The sequence below is a fragment of the Lissotriton vulgaris genome, chromosome 11, assembly GCF_964263255.1.
Source record: "Lissotriton vulgaris chromosome 11, aLisVul1.2, whole genome shotgun sequence".
Taxonomy (NCBI): domain Eukaryota; kingdom Metazoa; phylum Chordata; class Amphibia; order Caudata; family Salamandridae; genus Lissotriton; species Lissotriton vulgaris.
In genome coordinates this window covers 1,028,462,299-1,028,486,688 of record NC_141699.1, presented here as the reverse complement: position 1 = coordinate 1,028,486,688, position 24,390 = coordinate 1,028,462,299, and the positions used below count along the sequence as shown (strand labels likewise).

The window sequence follows — 24,390 nt, the reverse complement described above, 5'->3', positions numbered from 1 at the left end:
TGTTAAAGGCCTGAACCGAAGTCGAGGGCCTTTAACAAGGGAGTAGGCTTTTAATGGCCGGTAGAGCCTGCTACGGAGGCCTATAAGGCTATTAGAACATTCCGACCCTAGAGGGCAGAATTTGTAAAACAAAGGCCTCACGGAGCCGAAGGGGATTTCCGTGAGGTCTTCTGTTCACAGCAATAACTGAGAACAAACATTGGAATGTTGATGCTCCGGGCTTCTACCATCCATTAGAAGCCCTGAGCACACCATTGTTTTCAATTGAGCTCCCAATATTCCAATGTTCTAATGTCTATTAGGCATGAAAGCTGCAGGAGTAAATATAGTGGATATGTACACCTGCATATATAACAATTTTTTTTCTCTGTGGAGAAACCCTTTCCTCTACATCCCCATTAAATATGAAGTTGTTCAGTTCCTGTATTGGAAAACATGATTACTCTTGCCTTACGCATCTTTGTGCTTCTATGATGGGAAACCCTGCAAAAACGGTTGTAAATATTGCAAAAGTTCCGATTTTTTTTTTTGTGTGGGCAAGAATTTGTAACCACTTCCACCCACGCTTTAGTTACCTTGCCTACCTTTTTCCACTCTTATGACACTAACTTACCCATGCCAGGTAAGTGTTTTTTTAGGTGTCATAAAAATAATCAAATCCTCTTTCATTAAATCAGAATTTTGATTTTACAGAAATAAATTTACACATCTAAGAGACTTTTAAAAAACTTTAAGGATTAGGCCATCTATATTTAAATTACAGGAGAGAGGTGTGGTGCAGCGGGCAGAGCGACTGACTCCAGAGCGCGGGGCTCACGGTTTGATTCTCAGCTGCAGCTCAGCATCATGTGACTCTGGGCAATAGCTCACTTAATCTCTTCCCAAAGGGCACCCCCCCAGCCCCTGTATAAACTTAGGGGTGATAAGTCGCACTTTACAAATCTGGAATTTAGCAATACGTTTATTGCCATGAAATGTTAGTATTCTTGCAGTACTTTTCCAGCAGTATTTGGCTTGTTAATATTTGTGGCCAAATCCTAATTCAGGTGTACACGTTATGCTATATTGATTTGTATAGCGCACAAATCACCCAAGAGGATATCAAGGCACTTGTGTAAGTGTGAGGTTCTTATTCGAAGACCCAGGTCTTCAGCTTCTTGCGGCACTCAAGAAGTAAGGAGGATGCTCTGATGTGTTGAGAGAGCTCATTCCATGTCTTAGGTCTTGCGCAGACTCCATTTGCTTTTCTGGCATTATGGTTGACATAGCACTCTATAGGAAACCAATTTTTGCATCATCAATTATTTTGACAATGTTCCCCCTCCACATACCATTCAGCAATGTGCACCCAAGATTATTGGCCTTTGCAGTTGACCCAGATAACATTTCTGGGAGGCACCATAGCAAAATCAGGTTGACATCCTACCCAGTTAAGAGAGTTATGGGAGGACCTTAATTAGCACCTTAAAGTCAAATAAAAAAATCTTTTACAACCACTGAAATCTGGAGGTCCAAAGAGAGTTAAGAGTATATTTTGGCAATAGTTGAAGTCTTAGATCCCAAAACACAAGGTGTCCCCTTCCAGGCTATCCTCCACTTGACTCTCATAACCCTTGTCTACCTGTTGTTGGGCAGGGTCTTCATACAAGAGTTCCAGAGCCATTTAGGTAGGAGGTAAGTTCTTTATTTCATGTTATAACATTGGAATGTTGAGCGCTCCATTGAAGACAATGGAGTGCTCCAGGCTTTTAATGGTTGGTAGAAGCCCGGAGCATTACCATTCCAATGTTTGTTCACAGCTATTGCTGTTAACAAAGGCCTCACGGAGCCCGAGGGGATTTCTACTGCACTCCAAAAGTTAGATGTTTCACATTTCAAATGTATGATGGCATAGGCACTGATTACAGAACCAGAGACAAAGAAAGAGAAGACAATGAGACAGGTGAGAAGGCCTACTTCTTCTCCCAAACATCTGGGAAACACATGGGTAGTGTTTTGCAGGTGTAGTGACATTGTGGGACTCAGGGCACCCTACGGCTTTCTCTGCATCTAGGACATAGCGCTGAGGAACCTACTGGTACTCCCTGAAGCACAGAGAGGAAGACAATGGAAGCTACTGGAAGCTCTGAGCAGCTCAGGCTGACTACCACGGCTCGACCACTCCCTCCTTGGCCTCCAGTGTCAGAATTATACCGCGTGTACTGATGGCTGATCTTGACATAGTGGAGGCATAGATGCCCAAAGGTGGGTGAGAAAAGAGGGATTCTGCATTAGTGGAATCCTCATCTCAACCCCTCTTCTAAATCGGGAGTGAGGGGAAATTGGTGGCGGGTAGCAGGAACCTCCTGCAACCAATCGAAATTCTGCTGTACTTGTTAAGCAAATCCAGAAATTCTGATGAAATAGTTTTAGAATGGTATAGAAACTGTGTCCAGCCCTCTTGCAGTGTTTTGCTGATGCCATTCTTTATGTAATATTATTTTATTTTATTGTGTGTGGCTTTTCAGGGATCTCTGGAAAAGGCTCAGCTGTTAGCTCTGCACGGGGACCAGCTCATCCACAGTAACCACTATGCAGTGGACTCCATCAGGCCGAAATGTGTTGAACTCAGACGCATCTGTGATGACTTCACGAATGAAACAAAGAAAAAATACGATGTACTGGGAAAGTCGCTTGAGTTGCATAAGCAGCTTGACCAGGTAGGTAGCAACTTCATCAGAGGGGTATATTTCAGCATTAGGCATGATCAGTTTTCTGTTGTCATACGTGCTTGCAAAGAACTGCTCAAAAGCAAATTGGTTCTGTTTATTCTGCGAGGTGAGACCTTAGGGCACTGCCTAATGGTGGGGCTGAATTACTGTAAAAAAACAAAATGCTTTTTTAGCGTATATTGAGTTCTCCAGCATATAGGATTCAAGTGTACCCGAAACTCAGGGAATGTCTGTACTATCCAAGGAGGTTTCCTTTCATCCTGAAAACTTAGGGCCTTATTACGATGAGACTCAGAAAGCCGCCAACCTCAAGTCGGAGGCTTTCTGACCCTCATTGTAGTTTAAGTTTCGACCGCTGCATTACGATGCAGGGAGTCGAAAGTGAAACCAGCTGGTCGTGACGGGCACAAGGAGCCTGTCAGCCAGTCGGAGACCAGCACATAATCCCTATGTACGTCGTTTCGGCCGTAGGGATTACGATGTCTGTTTCCACCATGCTTTCCATGCTGGGCTTTCCGACATGGAAAGCCTGCTGGAAAGCGGCTTGGGGTCCCCTAACAGGACCCCCTTCTCCTTGCGCCTCCAGTTTGGGGCCGAGGGAAGCAGTGTGAAACCCTGCACCCTGTTGCAGGCCCAGTGAGGTGCCTGCCACACGGTGCAGGATTTCACACAAACTCCCATTTCTCTATGGGAGCTTGTGCTACTGCCGGTTTACGGCAGCAGCACAAGCTCCCTTGGGGAATTTAGAATTTGCAACCGCACCATGTGATGTCGCATTGTAATTAGGTATGCGGACCCGCCAGCCAATGGTCGTGAGGTTCCCATACTGATACGGTCTGCCCGACATCGTAATAAGGCCCATATTGTCTATTCTGCTCACACTAAAACAGGATATTAGGCAAGCTCCCAACAGCAGGCCTCTGTTCCTAAGGCGTTGGCCTCACAATCCTTAAGAGGCTGGCATAAGGATTTTATTGCCTCAGGCTTTATGTATTTTTTACTCTTTTCGAAACTATAAAAATCAAATTGTACCAACACTGATGCCTTGCATAAATTCTACTACATGGCAACGTAGCCAGTGGGCAGAATGAAACTGTGTGATTGCGGTTTCATATGCAGCTATGGTGGTTTGCACAATTACCCATGGCACTGGTGCAAATTCATACCTCTGCCTGTACAGGTGAAGCATTTTGATTGATATTGACCTTAAACTGAGTGAAATACTAGAAGAGAACCTCTCTGAGGTATATAGTAAGCGAAAGCTCAAAGGTCACATGTAAGAAATACAGATGGAAACTTTATTTTTGTTGGTTTTACCTACATTTTGCTTTCATTGCAAAAATCCAGTTAAATCAGCATACATTTATAAATTGTACATGTCATACCATCACGTCTGGTACGGGATGATACAGGATTCCAACTTTTGAATATCCTTACTCTGAATGTCTCTTTGTGCCGTGTATTTACTCTGCTTATGAGCTAACAAAGGTGGGAACAGTTGTCAAACTTTACTTATTCCAGTTTTGTAAAATTGTGTTTGAATGTAAATAAAAAGACTTTGTAGATACTGTAATCCCCAAGAATTGGCAAATTTTCACTATTTGAAAACATTCGGAAACCTCTTTTCACTGAAGAAAAATCGTATAAAGGGGGCATCTTTGCCTGCATGCAAAGTTGTGCAAAGTACACAAGCATTGCAACTTTATGAAGGGAAAAATATGTAATCGTCTCATAATTTCACTGGTGGAATTGTAATTTTGCACACCCCTAGTATCAATTGCAGGCTTCCTGACTGGTAAATGTATGTAGAGTGTGGTGTTTGTTTGCATGCTTTCACAGATGACAATAAGAAACGTAAGATTTTAGGACACTTTTGTTAAATGAAGATCCCTGACATTTTAAAGTGTATAGTAACAGACCTTTGCTTAAATTTTTTCAGGCCAATGAATGGTGTGAAGCTGGAATATATCTCTTGGCCTCCCAAGCGGTGGACAAGTGCCAGTCCCAAGAAGGTGCTGAAACAGCACTGCGCGACATCGAAAAGTTCAGGGGAAGTGCAAAGGAACACCCATTATCTAATCCTATAGATTTCTACAATCAGTTTGATGTGATTCTCACTGCTGAAATAAAGGTACAACCTTCAGTTTCTTCCCTGTAACACTTGCATTTTGTCTCTGTGTTAAAACCTGAAGCAAAGGATATTAATTTTCATGAGACGATTCCAATTGTGGTGGAACTAAACTTCTCATCACCGGGATCCTTGGGTATTTTGGTGTCCTCTACCAAATGTCCACCTTCTTTTCCTAATCACTGATTTTGACATCCTGTTCATGGGTGATTTGTGCGCGTTACAAATTAAAATAACATAACATATTTACCCAGAGGCCCATGTGCTATCTTCAGTCAAAAAAGTGACAGCTATATTGATTAGTCCTTGTAGACCTCTGTTGGGTTGCTTACTTCCCACTGACATTTGTTGACAAAGCTAATGTACTAGCCAATCAAACATTCTGGCCACAAGGACTTCGGTCAGTGATTGCCAACTTCTCATCATGCCTTCCAAAAGCTTTTAATGTCTTCTTATTGAGAAAGTTGTAAACTTCCCCGTGGTCCACTCCACAACCTGGGAGACATATCATAAATGTAAACGTTAGAAGTACAACTCTGGCCCTGAATTCAAAGATGAACAACCTTATCCCTCAACCAAACACTGATCCTTCCCATCTCCCCCATTCATCCTTTCCGAATTCCAAAACTTCTCACTTGTTGCATCGGCCTTGTGATTTTTTTGCAGTTTCTGGGCCCCATTCACAAAGGTAAAATGAGACGAAAGTCTAACTTTACAACTTTCGGTATTCTCAAAGGGCATTTACGAGTACTTTCGTCAGTTTACTTTCGTGATTCGGGCCCTATCTGTCTGTGTCCTGCCAGTATCACCTACGCAATGCTTACATTGGAAAGTGATTTAATTTTTTTTCAAATAAAGCTCCTTTTAGCCATGTTTAGTTTCACAAACTTATCACAAGTTTTCCTTCCACCCCAAAGCCCCACATTATTTGAAGCAAATAATATAGGTATCAAGTATGGCTTACCACTACCTGTCCCATTCAGCCAACAGCAAAATATCCAAATGCAAATTAACCACCCTCTTCAAAAATGCCATGCCCTACTGTAAAAATGACTTCACATCCTGTTTACTTCACAAAGGTTGAATGTCAGTGGTCAGTAGGCAGAGCAGCTAAGGTCTAAACCCCAGGGATCACAATCCTCCCATATTGCGGGACTCAAGGCTCTAGATTTGCCAGGCAATTGCAAAGGATATTTTTGAGAGACGGCTAGGGTTCACCTCTTACATCTGTGTGACTTCAAAGGATACTGTCTTCCAAAGCTGCATGAATTCATTTTGTTTGTTTCAGCAACAATCTAAGAAGATAAAGTTCTGCTAGGCAGTCTGAACGTGAATCCTGGAAAAGTTGCGTGTGTGCTGATAATAGTTTTATGATGTGTTTTATTGTTCAGGTATTTTAGTTGATAGCACATGGGATACAATGCACTTGCAATAAGTCATGCAGACTATCTGTCACGTTAGTGACAGTATAATCCATCAGCCAAAGTCTAATCCAGGCCCTAAACTTTTATGAGAGCTGATAAAGATTACAGGCTCATGCATGCTACAGCTGCCAGTCCTACACCCTGAAATGCTGCTGGAGTTGGCATGGATCAATGCTGGGGCAAGAAGAGTGTGTTATCTCCAGGGCACCTGGTGGATTCTAGCCCTCATCAAGGGTGATCAACGCTAATTACCATCTGCTAAAGCTTACATAGCTTATGTGAAGGGAGGTGTTCAGTGCCCTTTGCACAAATGTGTACTTGACACAGAACAACCATTGAACCTGGCTTGACTGTTGGCAGTGTGAGCTATGGTCTGAGCTGCTTCACATCTGTTACATCATTGTCTGCCTTGCTTGTCAGAGTTTTATGTCTAGGGTGAGTCCTCATGCTTCAGAACTATGTCAAGGAAGCTAAGTCTTGGAGTAATGAAGAGTACCCTTCAACAATCAGGATTCTACCAATTTTTAAACTGTACATTCACACAGTAACAGAACATAGCACTTGAGTAACATGGCAGGTTATACAGACAATACACCCTTTTCAGCCCAAAGTGATAGTTTGATCTTCACATCTGCTCGCCATTAACTTACAGTTTTCCAGTTAGAGGGTACGTACTCATTGCAGAAGGGAACTGTAGTCGCCTAACTGCATAGATGTCTCAGGTGCGTGGTTTGCAGTTTGAAGTTTCCTGAGTCTGCACTCCAAACCCATCAGCCATTTCTTAAGAGATCAATGTCATTTTTGAAGAAAATGTTATTATAGTTAAGTGATTGTGAAACATGCGATAATGAGGTATACTAGGTTGAAAGAGGCATTAAGCATATATTCAGGACAACCTGTAGTCTGCCAATAGCAGCCCTATCAACTCTCTTTTATTGCTAAAGCATGCACTTGTCAAAAAGAGAAAAGAAAAAAACCTCAAGAAATACAAAAAGATATAACAAACACAGGTCCTGGAGCAGGATCATATGAGAATGAGTTACTTGTGCGACAGGTAAGAGTCCCCAGGAGGGTAGAAGTTTAGCTATACAAAACCTTTCATGAGGGGTCATCTGAATTTAGTCTTTTATCGGGTGATCATGTTGTCATGTATGTGCTTGTAACGTAGTTCTCATGGGGGGGGGATATTGACTGAGGGGTGTACGGTGTATATACTCTCATCTACATACTCTTTGATCCACTCGGATCCCTCCATTTATGGTTGCAGATGTGGCAAGTGCCTCATCCCATTGATGGGTGATGGGGGATGTTTGCTGACCTCAGTTTTCTGACCTCTGTGGGACTAGGCTCTCACTCGTAGCCCAGCTTTTTATTTTCTCATGCCAGCTACTCAGTGGAGGAGACAAAGAAGAAGGCCGCAACATGGTGGTGGTTCTTTTTGCCAACAATAACGCCAGGTCTAGGAATTTTATCTCCACTTTTTTCGATTTAGTACTATTGAAAAGACCTAACATTGGTGTGCTGGTGCGCGAAGGTTAGAGCACCCCAATGTCTCTTCTAATACTTTGGTAATGTCTACCCAGTACCTATTAATAATAGGGCACTCCCTCAACATATGGCAGAACTCTGCATCAATGTTTGCGGATTTGGGAAATTATAGCACTGTTTATGCATGTATTTTATTAAACCTTTTGGGAATAAAAGATGTTCCATGAGCATAATTAAATGATATTTACTTGAAGCAAACATGTGAAGGAACTGTGTGGTTGTATTTTGATGCTTTGTTCCATTCCTCAACATCCAGTTGTTTTGGGCTCTGATGCTATCCAAGCTAGCCTTTGTCATGGAGTGTAGGGTCCTATACACAGACAGGTAACTTGCCTCCTGCACTCACCTATGGTGAGTAATTAGTGAAGTAGGTCATGTGTCTGACATTCCACTTCCCAAGTACCCCACTGCATATGTTTTGCACTAGTGAGGGGCATACAGTGGGAACTGGCCAACTGGGAGTCCATTTATTTGGATCACTTGTCCCAGTGATTTCATTACTCCTGAGGTGTAACTGCACCCCGCAAACTCTGTGCCCACCCTCATTCAGGACTCGACTTGCCAAGCTGTAAAGTGATCTGGAAGTTTTGGTTGGACCCCGCAAAGGGAGGGACAAGGAGTACATCAGAGACTGTTTGACTAATCCACACCTACTTCTCTTACCCTTCCACACTATTCTAAGCAGTCGTGCGCCTAGCCAGTGGGGCCCCTATGTCTCAAATGTAGGTAGGTTAGGGGTCCTTTGGCCAGCATTTACTTGTACATTTACTTGGGCAGGCCGGTGTGTCTTGCAAATGTGCAACCCTAGCCACTACTCCATCCATTTCAGTTGTGCTGTCAGGTTAGTATTGCTCAAGTTTTGGTGCCCTTCAGCCTCCCCCCTTATTAGAGGTTTTAACAAGCACCACTTAGTCTGCCTGAGACATAAATTAGATGAACTAAACAGGATATCGAGTTCTCAGAATATCCCTCATATACGGCAAGAGTAGTAAAATAATATAGTTGGCGGGGGGGCATCTCCATTTGGCCAGAGCTATTGTACCCGTTACAGAAATGGTAAGGGTATTTCAAAAGACCTTACACCCTTTAAGGGAGTGCAAAGCCTTCCCCAGATTCTTGGTCAGCAGGTCTGAGACAGAATGATAGACTTGTCTTTTGTCTACCAAGTTAGGTCCTGACCACCACGCCAGGAGGCTATCCCCAGTAAATGTTTGGTATGGGGTGCAAGTCATGAAGGTATCAGTTTCATATCTGACCAACATTTAGAGATTTGCAATATAGCCTGAGTATTGTCCCTTTTAACTTCTAAGATACACTTATGTCTCAAAAGCCGCTGTCTCAAGGGCAGTCATTGATCATCATGTTTCAGACTTGCCTAGATGACCACTGCATAGTCCTGTACACAACCACCCTTGGTCTATCCCACAGGATATCCTATGTTTTCCCTTCTGGGCTCCCACCAGTGTGTTACCTCCTCTTTTCTGGCATCTTCCTGGCCATATCCTCATCTGGGTGCAGGTAGAGTTAACACAGCATGGTGGTCCAAGGTTGCACCTGGGCCTCGCCATCTCAGTTACTTATCCCTGGCACGCTGGAGCCTGCAAGGGTCAAACTGAAATTGTCAAAGGCTGTAGCTTCATCCATTGGTAGAGACGACTTTAGAGACACATTAGCTGCTTGGTTCTCCAAAAGGAAGAACAAGGAGCCCAATTCATCAATCTATTTGATCACCTAAGTGATTAGGTGCAGGCAAAGCAGCATTTATGAGTGCAAATTATACTGTGTTACTCACGACACAAGGATTTATACGCAGAAATGGCTTTACTCATATTTACATGTATACCAGGGCAACATGGTGTTATTTAATATGTAGGTATATCTCCTCATTCAAGTCAATTCCAAGCTTCGTGAACATTTGTAAACACTCGTAAACTTCACTGGGGTGCAGGAGTAAATCTGTCTCAGGTTGAAAAAATGAAAGAATATTTCCAAAATTAGAAGGCAGTGTAGGTGAAGAGTTTCTCGATGGATAAAAGTTTTTGCCAAGGGAAAAACGCTAGTCAGTGCAGATGCATGCATTAGATTTGTCTAGTCAGGAATGTATATTTGTTGTATTTGCGAATGCATAAAAGTTTACACACTTAAGCACTCCAGGAAAGAATCTAGGAGAGGACATGGAATTCTTTATGATTTCACAGAAAGTACAAAATGAGGCCCAACCATATCAGTAATGCTAAGGGAGTTCATTTCTGATTTTAATATTTTAATTTCTATCGAAATGCTAGGGAGGAGAATTTCCCTGGATGAAGAATCTTTTCACAAACAGAATGCCAAACTGCTCCTATAAAAGGTTACATAGGGGCCGAAACACTCCAGGTTCGAAAAGCTGGCGACACGGCCGACAAGGTTGTGGTTACAGTCATGCCCAACCTCAGATATAGACCTGTATGGCGGTAGTATGGCGGTAGTTCCCTGCATCAGCATCTCTGACTACTTTCCTGGAGGTATTAAAAGGCAGGATGTCGACCGCATAAAACACACCTTCGCCCAAATTCGGAAAATGGAAAGAGAAGGAAAAGAAATATCTAAACCTTGCGTGAGGGCACATCTGATACTTAGCACTAACTTGGATATGGAGCGGTATCTCACATGGCCGTTGCCTGCATATGAGAGATTCCTTTAAACAAGGTTTAGATTTAACCTCTTTCATTATTTATTGGCAGTTCCAAGGGGCGGTCATAAAGGGAGTGTGTTGGCATCCTGTGGCTGCGACTTTAAGGGCCAGATGTAGCAAAATCAGAAATACCGACTCTTAATTACCGAATTTTACCGATTCGGTAATTAAGAGTAGGTATTTCTAATGTAGGTACCGATTCGGTAAATTTTACCGAATTGGTAAAAATCGGTATTTTCCGATTCGGTAAATACCGATTCGGTATTTGCGATTGAATCCTATGGGCCTTGAAGCCCATAGGATTCAATATCAAATACCGATTCAGTATTTACCGAATCAGTAAATACCAAATTTTTCAAGGGTGCAGGGGGTGTCACTTTGACACCCTCTGGCACCGCCATTTTAGGCTTGTGTGCCATGTGGCACACATACATGCCCTTAGGGCATGTATGTGTGCCACAGGTGTACATGCACAGATGTGCATGTACATCTGAATCGGTATTTTACCATGCAATTGTATTGCATGGTAAAATACCGATTTTCAAAGCCCTGTGTCAATGTTAAAATTGGCTCCTACATACCAAACATGCATTTTCGGTAATTTTACCGACCAGTGTATTTACCGATTCGGTAAAATATACAGAATCGGTAATTTTACTGATTCTGTAATTTTACCGAATCTGTAAAATAACTGATTCGGTAAAATTACCGAAAATGCATGTTTTTTATCCCCCTACATCTCCATGGCCATTTACCGGTCGGTAACGGCCGAATTCGGCCGTTACCGCCGGTAAATGGCCAAAATCTCCCACCTACATATGGCCCTAAGTCTCCACAGGATCTGCTTCACTTTATGTTCTTATGTAAATATTATGAAATGCCCAGGACTATGTATCTGAAACCTTTGTTAACCCCTTCGCTGCGGGCGCGATTTTACCGCTGTGCGGTAAATAAAAGAACAGGGCGGGGCCGTGACGAACCCCAGCCGTCATCAGCACTCGCCCACCGCGGGGCGTGACGGCTGGGGTTCGTCACCAGCATGGGAGGTGTTAAAAAAGCTAAACTTTGTGCAAGTGCGCCCGGCTTTGTTTTATCTACAATTGTTAAAACCTGATTGTATCCCGTTTGTGGCCGGTTTTCTCAAATGTGCTTTGAGTTTCAGAAAATGCTTGGACCTTTAAAATTCATTTTGACTTTCTGGTTCTTACGATTAGTATAGCTTTTTCACTCTCCTTGAAGTGCTGGTGTAGTTTATTTGCTTTCACTTTTATTATTCTTAAATATTGGATTTAATTGATTATTTTTAAGTCATCAAAGGTGATGAATTTTAAAATGTAACTTTTATGGTGCTTTATAAAAATGCCGAATAAAGTATTTGACTTGGCTTGACTACTTTGCAGGGCATGACAAACATCCCTAAAACGACAGCCCACCTGCAGAGGTGTTTTTTTCTGTACCGAAAATATATCTCTCCTTATTGTGGAAATCCCCTCACGTGCCCACACTTACAGGGGGGTTCTGGAAATGGTGACTATGGGCAGACTCTAAAAAATTATTTAGAAGATAAATGACCAGGCGTCGGTATTTGGCTGAGCCTAGGAACGCTTTGTGAAATGTACTTAAGAAATATTTTACTTGTGACCACAAAAATGTCATTCTATAATTTGATTGTGAAAAAAATGAAATGTTGGCTGTAATCTTGGAATACTGCGAAACGAAAAGATTAATGACGCAGATTAATATACGGAAAGTTGCTCTCCTACTACATGGAAAATGTAAAGAGCCATTGTTGCACCAACCTCTCTCCCTAATCTTACTTTTTGTGTTACATTTCATCCCCTCCCCCGACTAGTGAACCACCAACCCAGATCTGAACCAGTTCAGAAAACACTGTCAATGTGTACTCAGAGTCTTCTGAATGAAGACCGCCAGACGACCAGACCATTGGTTAGACCCACCATATTGAGTGGAGCCAGTACCTGCAACCGGATATGGAACTCGACAGATAACAGGTTAAGTAATATTAAATAAATAAAATAAAAAATAAAACCACTTACCTTATGCTCGCCGAGCACAAGGTAAGTTGTTTTATTTATTTATTTAATATTACTTAACCCGTCCTCTGTAGACTTCCACCACCCCCACCCCGCCCCGGCCTCACCACTCTTGCCTTTGCGAGCCGCTACTGGGTACATGTCACAAGGGAACAGGACTGATCACTAAGGGCTCATTACCATTTGCCATCAAGAAAAATGATTGGTCATAAGAGGTCTTTACAGTAGCTGCAGAGCTTGCTCTTAACCACAAATTTGAATAAGCAAGGGTCAGGAAATAAAACTCTTTTGTACCAATGTATGTTGTAAACCCAAACAACACATACGCTTAACAATAGAGCTAAATGGGATTACCAATTGGTCCATGAGTTAACTGGGTCCTAACTGAACAAATGTGGATTATCATGAAATCCACTTGAAAGGGTTACTGAGAATATGCGCGACATCAGTACGAATTCATAAATGGGACTGACCAATTAAAAAGTAATGTTCTAGATATCCTGCAGTCATAGGTTCATTTAACCAGTTGATACGGGAATGTTCGCTGACAGAAGACTTCCACTCGGGTATTTGTGAATAATCCTATCATTTTACTAGCTAAAACACATATTTTGGGACATCAGAGCACTAAAAGAGCTGTTTGTCCCTGAAGTCTAGTATACACCTTAACTTCTCTTTGGTGGTACGAGTCATTGTTGAACTTTCGTTAGGCCTTTCCTTTTTTTAAATTTTTTAAAAATATTTTTAGTATGCATTTTAAAATAAATATGCAACAACCGTCCCCCCAACCCACCAGGCCACCCCATCTACACATTGCACAGGCACATTGTAACATCTGATCATGATTCAATACATGAATAATAAAGTGTATTACAACACTGAATCATAACATTTCAACTATAAGATTCTAAAAGCACACCAGATATTCTTTCCTTTCCAGTAGATTTTGCTGCATTTACCTTTTTACTTGATGCTAACCCCTCTCACGCCAATCATTTAAGGGAGCCATCTCCTCAGCCCCTTCTCCCCAGCCTTATCCCCTCTTCTTGTGTATAGGGTGGTTTCTAAATTATAAATCGCTAACACCCGGACTAACCATTGCTGGAATGCTGGGGGGGTCGGATCCAACCAAATAGAAGCAATACATAATCTCCAAATTGTCATACCTTTAAATAGAAAAGATCTTCCCCTTTTCCCCTTCCCTTCTTGTATTCCAAGCAGAATTGGTGCTAGGGTTAGTTGAATCTTTAACCGCAGGTGATTTTGACAGAATCTGACAATCTCTTCTTTCTACGTCATTTAAAGCACTACAAGTAGCAAATATGTGCACGCTATCTGCACCATACACCTAACATCTGAGGCATTGAGTCTCTTTACCATCCCCCCATTTGATGATCTTACTGGGTGTATAATACAAGTTAAAACAGGTTTTATAATATTGCACCTGCAGTTTTGATAACAACAAACTTGTTCTACCTAATAAAAAGGATTTCTGGAAGCGCGTCATAGGTACATTCAATTTCTCATGCCACTTCTGTGTATACTTATCCAAGTCATCACCTGTTTCCGCCAACAGGACATGATACACCACACCAATAGGGCAGTTTCGCTTACTCGTAAGGATACCAATTAACTAAATCCTCTGGAAGCCTGCGGTACCCTCCTCTTTCTGGAGGAGGAAATCCTGCACCTGGAGATATTTAAAGAAATCTCTTTGATCTATATTATAATCATTCTTGAGATCTGCAAACGGGACAACTCCATTGACAGTAAAACAATGCCCTAACCTTTTCGACCCCATAGTGCTACATTGTGACATACAAGAGTCATTAAAAATATCTGGTAAGGTCTCGATCTTTCCAATAGTAGTGCAATAATTAAATCTGCAGATCCCCAGCTTCTTACGTACTTTGGACCAGACCTTGAAAACATTCTCGAGAGCCTTGAAGTGGACTCTTTTGTAATAACTAAATTCAAATTGCTGCCATGGGCATCCCCAAGCATCATCACCAATTAACAATTCAGCCGGGGTAGGAAAAAGCTCTCCGACGTCAACCACTGCTCTTTCTAGTAGTAAAACTAAATTATTCAGCAGAGTGGTCACCCAGTAATAAAGTTTAAAATTAGGAAGGGCCCATCCACCGCTCTCTAGAAAGAGTTAACCATATATGGGCACGTCTTGCTCTTGTATAAGAGCAGATAAATCGATGAATCGAGAGATGACCTCCTCCATTTTCTTAAACAATAACCCTCAAATTCCAAAGGTATTGCCCCGGAAAAAATAAAGAATCTTAGAAAAAAAGATTTTTTTAATTAAATTACACCTACCAACTAAGGAAAGATGTATGTTGTTCAATCTGCTCAGGTCTCTTTTTGTTTTACAGAGGATCAAGATTCTCCAATACTATCCCCTCTAACTCTGATGATATGCTGATGCTTAGACAAATTGCACTTTTTACTACTTATTCATCCGGGAGAGTAATCTTATTGTTAATTAGAATTTGAGTCTTATTATTATTCAGTAGATAACCTTAGATACTCCCAAAACAGAGGGCCTCCTGCTCCACCGCTACCAAGGCCCTAACCTGGTCTGGTGTTACCAATGCGATGTCATCGGCATAAGCAAGGGTCTTGGTGTCTTTCCCTTGAAACAGCACAGGACGAATTAGAATATTTTTCTCCAGCCTTCGAATTAAAGGCTCAATATAAATTGCAAACTACAATTGCATCCCATTGTCCCCAGGGTGACTAGACAGGGGCATTCCTGTCTGACCGTCTCTTAATTTTAAAATGCTCCGACAGGTCCCCTGATACATAAACCTTGACTTCCGGGTTATTCTATAGAGCCTTGATGGCCTGGCAATAGCCACTCTTTGCATGGAAGCCCACAGACATTGCCACAAGACGCTATTAAAGGCTATTTCTGCTTCCAACCATATCTTCGCCATAAGGTATCCTGAAACGCTAGCAGCATCAAACAAGGTAATTACTCTACGAATTTGATCTGTTGTGCCTCTCCCTGGGATAAACTCATGTTGCAATCTGGAAACAATCTTATTACTTATAGGGGAGAGGCGAGTGGACAACATTTTAGAATACAGCTTAGAGCCTCCATTAATAAGGGTAATTGGTCGGTATGATCCGAGCTTCATAACCGGTTTATTTTTTTTAGGGAATACTACAATTTTCGTGCATGACCAGGATTTCGGTGGACTAGTTCCTTTATAGATTAGGCCAAATAGTATAACTAAACATTCTTTAAGCACAGACTCAAATGTTGTATAAAATTGTGTAGGCCCTTCAAATAATTCCTGTTCTTCCTTACAAATTTTTTCTAGGGGAAACGAGTTCAGAGAATGCGCTGTGTTCTCTTCTTCTACCATGGAGCTCTCCTTGTACAGATCTTTATAGAAACCTTGTAAAGCAGCTCTAATGCTATCAGGGTCAGATACCAACCACCTATTTGGATCTCTTATTTCCTGAATTTCACTTCGTGCATTTTCCACCCTTGTTCTGATGACCAATTAATGCCCTATTTGCTCGCTGCACCTATACGTCTTTTCCCTCCATACCGTATACTTATCTGCAGCTTTCTTTGCAGAAATTTCAACAATTGCAACTTTAGCAATTGAAACCCCCATTTGACATTCAGTTATCTTTGCACCTAACTGCCTTGCGATAAGAAGCATCCTTTCTTCTGCAGCTTATCCTGCATATAGCGCATCCAGTATCTGTCTTTCTTTCTTGGTTCTGTTTAAGGTGAATTGCAGAGTCTCCCGCTAATACCGGCCTTCAAGGTATCTCAAACAATCTCTAATGGCACGCTCTAAATATTTTCTTTTAAGAAAATGAGGATCCATTTCTTCATTTGTGTGCACTATTGTTGATTAATTGGACTGGGTTCTAAGCTCCAATGTGACTGTTTTCTCCTACAACCCCAATTGCTTAATTCTAACAATAAGGGATTATGGTCTGACATAACCCTTGGATAAATTTCAATTTTACGTACATGTATGAGGCGTGCATGAGACTTATGCGGAACAGAAAAATATGTGAGCCCGAATTCCAATGGTTTCTTTGCCGACCAGACGTCCGACAGACCATATTCTATGCAAAGCCCCCTTAATGATTGAAATACTTTGTGCTTCCGACTAGTTTTTTGGACTCTAATCTGGTAATGCGACATTCACTCCGGGTTTCTCCTGCAATTGCTTGACAGACTGGATAATTATTGATAGTGTGACTTTGACCGTAGGTGATTCCGATCTCGTTACTATTCTCCCCTCTGCACAAACCAGTTGCGTAGATGGGTCCCATTTCAAATTCTCCAGGGAGTTTCCTTCAACGCTCCCAACCCGACACTCTCGAAAACTTTTTTCTCTGTTTTTTCTCCTTTTGGAGATGCTCTTTTGCGTTAAAATTGCCGGATTATCCTGAGTGCTATAAGTGGAGGAGTTGGATAGAAGATCGTTGGTAGACTGATCTGATTCATCTGTAAGGGAATAGAAATTCTCCTCCCAGTCCGGGGTCTTAGTCACCGTGGTGAGTTTTGCAGAGTTCTGAGCCTGCTTCTGAACGTTAACCTCTGGGGAACTAAATATTTTTTCCCCAGCAGAGTTGATAAATTAACCTTTGGTCTCCAGGCTGACCACATCAGTTGGCTGGTTTTGAGTTTCTTGTACTTCCATTACATCATTCTCTTGTGTTCTCTGATCTTTGACTCCTTAACTGTTTCAGCCCCCCATTCCTTTTCGGGCAGGGACCTAACTGTGTTCTGTCTGGCTCATTCTGAGAAACTGCATCCCGATATCACCGCCTGCCATAGAAATAGCATTGCCCTTATTTACAATCCCAGTGTCAGCCTTAGCACCCAAGGGGGAAAACATATTCGAAATCAATGGTTGTGGAGTTCCAATATCCCCATTTATGCAACCCTTTGAAGGTCTTGTTATGGCCTTTTTCGTGGTCTGGGCACCTGGCACTGCCCTCTCTTCAATAGAACTTTCTCCTGCTTTCTTCCCTCCTCCTCCTAGCCTCCTTACCAGGATCCCACCATGCTGAGGAGAGGGCTGGTGGAGCGGCCATATTGGTAGATGCAGGCCGTTTAGCACCGCGGCCCAGTATATTCCCTGGGCAAAACACTGAGACAGGTAGAAAGGCTCTGGCCAGCTGAATATTTATTTATTTATTTAAAACATTTATTAAGCGCAACTGTCACCTTGCAGGTATCCTGGCGCTGGTGGCTACTCCTGGGTTTATAGACAGGGAGGTTGAACTTTAACTAGCAGGCTAAAGGGGTGAAGGAAAGAGCCAAGTTTTGATTTGTTTCCTAAAGGGTAGGAGATGAGTGATTTGGCGGACATCGGCCGGCAAACTGTTCCACAGCTTAGCTGCAGCCACTCTGAAAGATCTGCCTCCGATCCTGGACTTCTTATATTTGGGGACTTTCACCAGGCAGGCAGTTGTAGACCTAAGTGTTCTGGTGGGTGTGTACCACGAGAACAGGCGTTGGAGAGGTCTAGGTCCTGCACCATGTAGTGCCTTGAAGACCAGACAGAGGGCCTTGAAGGCAATACGCTGCTTCAGCGGTAGCCAGTGCAGCTCGGCCAGCGCAGCGGTGGCAGAGGATCTTCTGGTCCAACCAAGAGCCAGTTTGGCTGCTGCCGACTGAACTCGTTGGAGTCTGTCCAGTAGTGTCACAGGGGATTCAAACAGGAGAGCATTACAGTAGTCAAGGCGACTGAGAATAGTACACCTGACTATCAATGCTCGGGCCGGGGGTGGTAAAAGAGGCAGAACCTTGCGCAGTGAGCGCATGAGGGCTGAGCAGGTAGCAACTGTTCTTGAGACCTGCGTTTCCATGCTCAGCTGGTGGTTTAGCATGACGCCCAGATTGCGAACACTGGTGACGGGTGGTGGGTTGTTAGAGGTTTCCGGGGGCCAGAACTCAGCAGGCAGAGGGCGGGGAATGCGGCTCGCCGGACAGAACAAAACCTCGGTTTTCGCGGAGTTGAACTGGAGGGAATTCCGGTGCAACCAGCTAGCGGTGTCTCTTAGACAGTTGTGAAAAGCTTCTAAGGGGATGGATTCTTCGCCCTCCCAAGAAAGCAACAGCTGAGTGTCGTCTGCATAATTTACTGTGGTCACCTTGTGCGATTTGATTAGCAGAACCAGTGGTTTCAGGTAAACATTAAAAAGAATCGGGCTAATAGAAGAGCCCTGAGGAACACCGTGAGGGACAGGGGAAAAGGCCGATTGGTATGGGGGAAGGGATACAGCCTGTTGTCAGTCACTAAGATATGAATAAAACCAAAGCAGGGCCGTACCAGCGATCCCTGCCTCTCTTAACCTCTCAAGCAAAATCCCATGATTGACCGTATCGAATGCGGCAGACAGATCCAATAAAATCAAGGCCACGGCTTGGCCCCTGTCTGCACGCATTCGAAGCTCCTCCATGGCAGTGAGCACAGCAGTTTCAGTGCCATGGGCCGGGCGAAACCCGAATTGGAATTCGTCTAAGACGTGGTGCTGCTCGAGATGGTTTGAGAGGCAGTTGCTGACCCAACGTTCGAGTACCTTCACCGGGAATGGCAAAAGTGATATAGGGCGAAAGTTGGACAGACATTCTGGATTCAGCGTGGGTTTCTTTAATAGCGGGGTGATGAGCGCTTGCTTCCAGGGAATGGGGACGATACCACACCTGAGGGATTGATTGCAAATCATCCGTAAAGTATGAAATAATTCGTGCCCACAAGCTTTCCAGATTTTCGGAGGCAGAGGGTCAAGGGGGGATCCAGAGGTGATGGCCAATGCAACTTTCTCAAACTCTACCTGAGAGATAGGAGGGAAGTCCAGGAGCTCATTCAGGGGAGGACAGGCTAACCTTGGACAATCAGGATTGGTGAAGCCAACTTCAGGAGGAGTCAAGTGAAGATGTGCCGGAGACATTGCCAGATTATTGATGATAGTCTCAATTTTATCAGTAAAAAACTGAGCGAGACTGTCACAAAGGGTCTGAGATGGAGGAATAGAGTTTTTAACACAGTCAGGATGCATGATATTGTCCAGGATCTGAAATATACTTTTAGAACTATTGGCCGCATTGGCTATAGTAGAGCAGTAGTAGTTCGCCTTACTTTCTGCAATGGCGGTTTTGTAGTCCTGGAGTAACTTTTTCCAGCGGGCTTTGTTGATATTGCAGTAACCTTGTCTCCACTTTCTCTCAGCCTGTTTACAGGCTGATTTGAGGGATTTGAGGGACTCGTTGTACCAGGGAGCAGGTGCTCTACCTTTGGGTTTGCAATGTTTTAGAGGGGCAACCGAGTCCGCAATGGAGGTGATTCTTGAACTAAAGGATCTATAATTGTTTTCCACTGAACTAGTGGGAGAGAATCTATCCTGAACTTCGAAGACTTTGGTGGAGGTGCTAAGTTTATCTAAAGCTTTCCAGTTTCGGTAAGAGAATTGTGGTGGCGGATGATTCTTGGGCTTTCTTATTGTGGCATTATTGATATAAAGTTTAATGAGCGAGTGATCAGTCCAGCTCATAGGCAGAATGTCGCCTACTTGAGTTAGGCCCGGACTCGAAAAGATGAGGTCGAGACGATTGCCTGCAGAGTGAGTGGGGACCTTTATCAGTTGGCAAAGGCCCACGTTCTCGCAGGACAATAGAAGGTTTCCCAACCCGGTGTCCAGGCTGCCATTTGGCCAGAGATTGAAATCTCCTAGAATAAAGCCCTGAATAGCCCGGGCGGCTGTGTGGAATGCAAATCTTACTCCACCGCTGCGGATTCCAATTGTCCGTATGGTTCGAGGTCGGGTGCAAGCTTTGTTTCCGCTCCAGCGGCCTCTGCATCGGACATCTGATCCACCTCGCATACTCCGCTGGTAACAGCTCGGTCGGGTGATCGGTGAGGTAAGGCTGGAGGAGCAGCAGCGACGTCTCACTCAGGCGCCATCGTGCTTGCCCTCTGGTTTGACCTTTCCAGAGGACACTTGTTTTCCTTTCACCTAGACTTCTATGTTTGATCCAGGTATGGTTCTCTACCACTCAACCTGAGGAAGAGGTAAGGTAATGGGTACCACATCACTCTGACCTCTTGCACCTCCTCATCTTTCCTTCCTCCTCTATTTGTCAGGTGAGTTTCATGTACCTCCTGCCAATCTACTCCAAACCAAGCTGCTATGTTTGCCTAAACGGAGACAGATGGTATACTCACAATACCATGCTGAACTGATGCATTCCTCACTATCCTTTTCTCTGCAGTGGCTCACGTAGGGCCCTAACGAAGGTGAGTGAGGTATTGATTCCTCTTTCTCTTTCATTATCCTTGTCCAACTATGGCGGTGTTGTTTCCTACTGCTTTAGGAAAGATGCACATTTGACGGAAATTCCAGAGTTGGTTTCCGAGAGCCACCCTCTTTTTAACCAGGCCCTCGCCATCTTCCCCCTGAAGGTCATGGCAGCGAACCCGAGACCTCTGGTGTAAGTCTAGGATGGGCAAACCTTTGTTCCTCAAAAGTAGAATGGCTCACTGTCTTCATCCTTAGTTGGAGATGCTGGGTGGAAGGGATGCGCCAGGAGACTCCGTTAGGAGTGGCAGTTCACGATTCACAAAATCTCTTTTCATGTTGGTTCACTAGCCCGCACATGCCACCTCTGCCTCAGCCACAGAAATCAAACCTCTACCACAGCTTCTCTGATGCCTATGACAGTCTGTCGGCGGCCTTTTATACGGTTGACCATGTCACCCTTGTCAACTGTCTCAGTAAATTGGGCATTGCCGACAAAGCCTTGGCTCTACTTCAATCATTTTTGAGTTACAGAAATCATTCAGTTATGTTGGAGAATTTTTCTTCTGATTCCTTTTCACTCCAATGTGGGGTCCCACAAGCATCTTCATTTTTAATGTTTGTTTCAGAACTAGCCCCTGTGATTAGATCTTTTGGTTTTTCCCCTACGTCTTATGCAGACAACACCCAAATTGTGGTGGCAGCCTCAAACAACACAGTAGCAACTACCTCTCAGTTTCACAACTGTATGAGAGCAGTCAGTGGTTGGATGGAAACGCACTATCTCAAGATAAATGCTGATAAAATGGAGGTTATACTCATTGGCAATAACCCTTTTTTCTGGAACCCGTCTGCTGGCCAGTAGAGATGGGAACTCTCCCCACTCCTGAACAAAAAGCAAGAGATTTGGGCGTAATAATAGACGACAAATTAAGTTTTGATAAACAACATCAGCTCGGTTGTTTCGGACAGTTTTAATATCCTAAGGATTATCCGAAAGATTATTTCTTTTATCAATTTAACCACCAGAAAAACTGTTGTCTCGTTATTCATTTTATCGAAATTGGACTACTGTAACAGTCTTTTTGCCAAACTTCAAAAACAACTTATGAAGAAACTTCAGAGCGTGCAGAATGCAGCAGCCAGGCTTGTCTTCATCCTGCCCAAATTCCATCCCATTTCTTCGGCCATCAAGGAACTAAATTGGCTGACTGTATCTAACTGTATCAAATTTAAGGCATTATGCCTTATTTTCAAAGCCTTGCACAATGTAGGTCCCTGTTATTTAAAAAAATGTCTCTCATGGTATGTTCCAAATAGAGAACTTCAACCAAAAATACCTTGATAGTGCCCTGACCCATGTTTAAGAGATTAAAATGGGGAGGCAGTTGTTTTACCACCGAAGCCCCCGTCCTGTGGAACAGTTTACCTATAAACATCAAGGCAGCTCCAACATTGCTGGGTTTCAGGAAGCTAATAAAAACCTGGCTTTTCAATTTTTAGGTGCCTAGTTTCCTAAGTACCTAATGCACTCACCTGACTGCCATTCAAATAGCGCCAAGACACCCATGGGTATTCGAGCGCTTTAGAAACCTTTTAACATAACATAACTTCTGTCATAGATTACTCAAAGCCAGAGATCTTCAAACTAGGATGCAAATGCCTCAGTAAGTATTTGTAAATTAAGATGGCCTGGAAATGTGACCTTGTTTATCTCCTTTCCATACTGTCTTCCTATAAATGCGGAGGTTGAAGTGCAGTGGCGGCTCGTCCGTAATGGCGGAGGAGCGTCACTACCCCAGTCAGTCATTCAGCAGTCAAGCGAAAAATAAAATGGCCACTGACTGATTGAGCAGATGCCAGCAGTGTAGGGAGGGGCGGGCCCGGGCGTGGCAGGTATGAGTGGTAGGCGCGCTGTAAGTGCGCATGTCTGTTTGGCCAGCCGTCTTAGGTCGACCAAACAGACAGGCGCACTTTGATTTCTCCAACCCAGCTGTGTTGCACAGCCGAGTTGGAGAAATGCAAAGGCTCCTAGGCACTGTCTGAGCGGCAAACCACACCACTCAGACCAATCCTAGCGCTGCTCTCATACTAGGTATAGCATGACAGCAGTGCCGGGATTGGGTGGGGAGCCTGAGCATGCACGGAGGAGAACTGGAGAAGAGGATTTAGGAGGCCGCGTCATCAGGTAAGTTAAAAAAAATATATTATTCCCCCTAATTCCCTGTCCCGCCTCAACACTTTAGTATTGCGGCAGCCGCCGCTATTGAAGTGCTTGGAAAAAGGTATGAGAACTTGTGGTGCTGTGTGCCATGGAGTTGAGGTCAGTTGTTTTTTCACCTTCAGGTATCTGCATATAAAATAACACAAAAGGTGATGGGAGGAAATCCTGCAATTTGTCTACCCACGGCATCATTCATCCCATCACCATATTTCTTTTTCATATAAAACAACACACATCTTAAATGAAAAATAAATGCAAGTTACATTCATCAGTGGGAAACACACACTTTTACATTATGAAATCTCAGTTGGTTGATCTGATCACTGTAGATATCTGACTGTATGACCAGAGGGTCACAGAATTGAATCCTGGTTGGTGCAGTGTATGATAGTGTTGTGTGTATTTATAGCGATACGAAGTCCAAGGCTGTGACATAAAGTACTGTTAATATGTAAGTCATTATTTTAAAATTGTATTAAACAGATAGGCAGCTGCAAAATGATTTAGTGTTTAGGATAAAGCATGCGCTTTTAAAATATATATGTAAAATGATTTAGTGTTTAAGATAAAACAATTGTTCCTGTATCTAATTTAGTATTACTAATCAGACAGTACCTGGCGTAAACATGTTTAGAAGTGGCATTTAAAAGGTCACACTCCAGAACTCGGCTGATTACATTATCTTTCAGAAAGGTTAACATTTGTCACCCTGAAGCTATCAGTTATGCTACCAAGCAGCCTTTATTTTTGTTATTAACCAATTGTACAGGTTGACTTTTCTTTCAGGTAGCAGGCACCCTAGTGGGAAGGCCTCTCCCTTCCTCAGTTTCACAGCACAGGAGAGCACTTTGACTAAAGCCAGATGCAAGTCAAGGTCAACTTTAACTGTTCAGGGATGTATTTTTAAACAAATAATATGGGAACTTGTTATAAAATTATCAAAGCTGGGTATTTGGTTCCTTCTAGATCCAGCCCACTTCGACCTCTGTTTACATACAGAGAACCATTCAGGTGAGCCGAGGGGATGCAGGGATGAGACCAGCTGTGTCACATTCAGATGCATATACCTCGGCTTAAGAGTAATAGGCCAGAGCTGAGAAGAAAGGAGTGATGTTGATAGATAGTGTCATCAAGATAGCCCAGAGGAGAGGATGCTATGTTGGGGATCTTTTTTTGTTTACAATTTGACAGAGACAGCTTCTTCAAAGAGATATCCTGGGGAAGGGGGCAAGATATGGGGGCTTTTTTTTCTTTTTTTTTTAAAGAGCCGTCACTACCATTAGCATGGAAAGGTGCAGTTGCACTCGGGCCAGAGGAGGCCTAATGCACGACAAT

At 43.2% G+C, this 24,390-nt stretch overlaps 1 protein-coding gene across 1 annotated transcript in view; it reads left to right on the top strand.

Annotated features, from left to right (window-relative positions):
* Nucleotides 1-24,390, top strand: part of LOC147683962 (guanine nucleotide exchange factor DBS-like) — a 1,615,891-nt gene that overhangs the window by 691,895 nt on the left and 899,606 nt on the right. The window contains exons 11-12 of the mRNA XM_086942584.1: nt 2,508-2,699; nt 4,651-4,842. Of these exons, the coding sequence (XP_086798710.1) occupies nt 2,508-2,699; nt 4,651-4,842 (384 nt within the window). The remainder of the gene's footprint in view (nt 1-2,507; nt 2,700-4,650; nt 4,843-24,390) is intronic.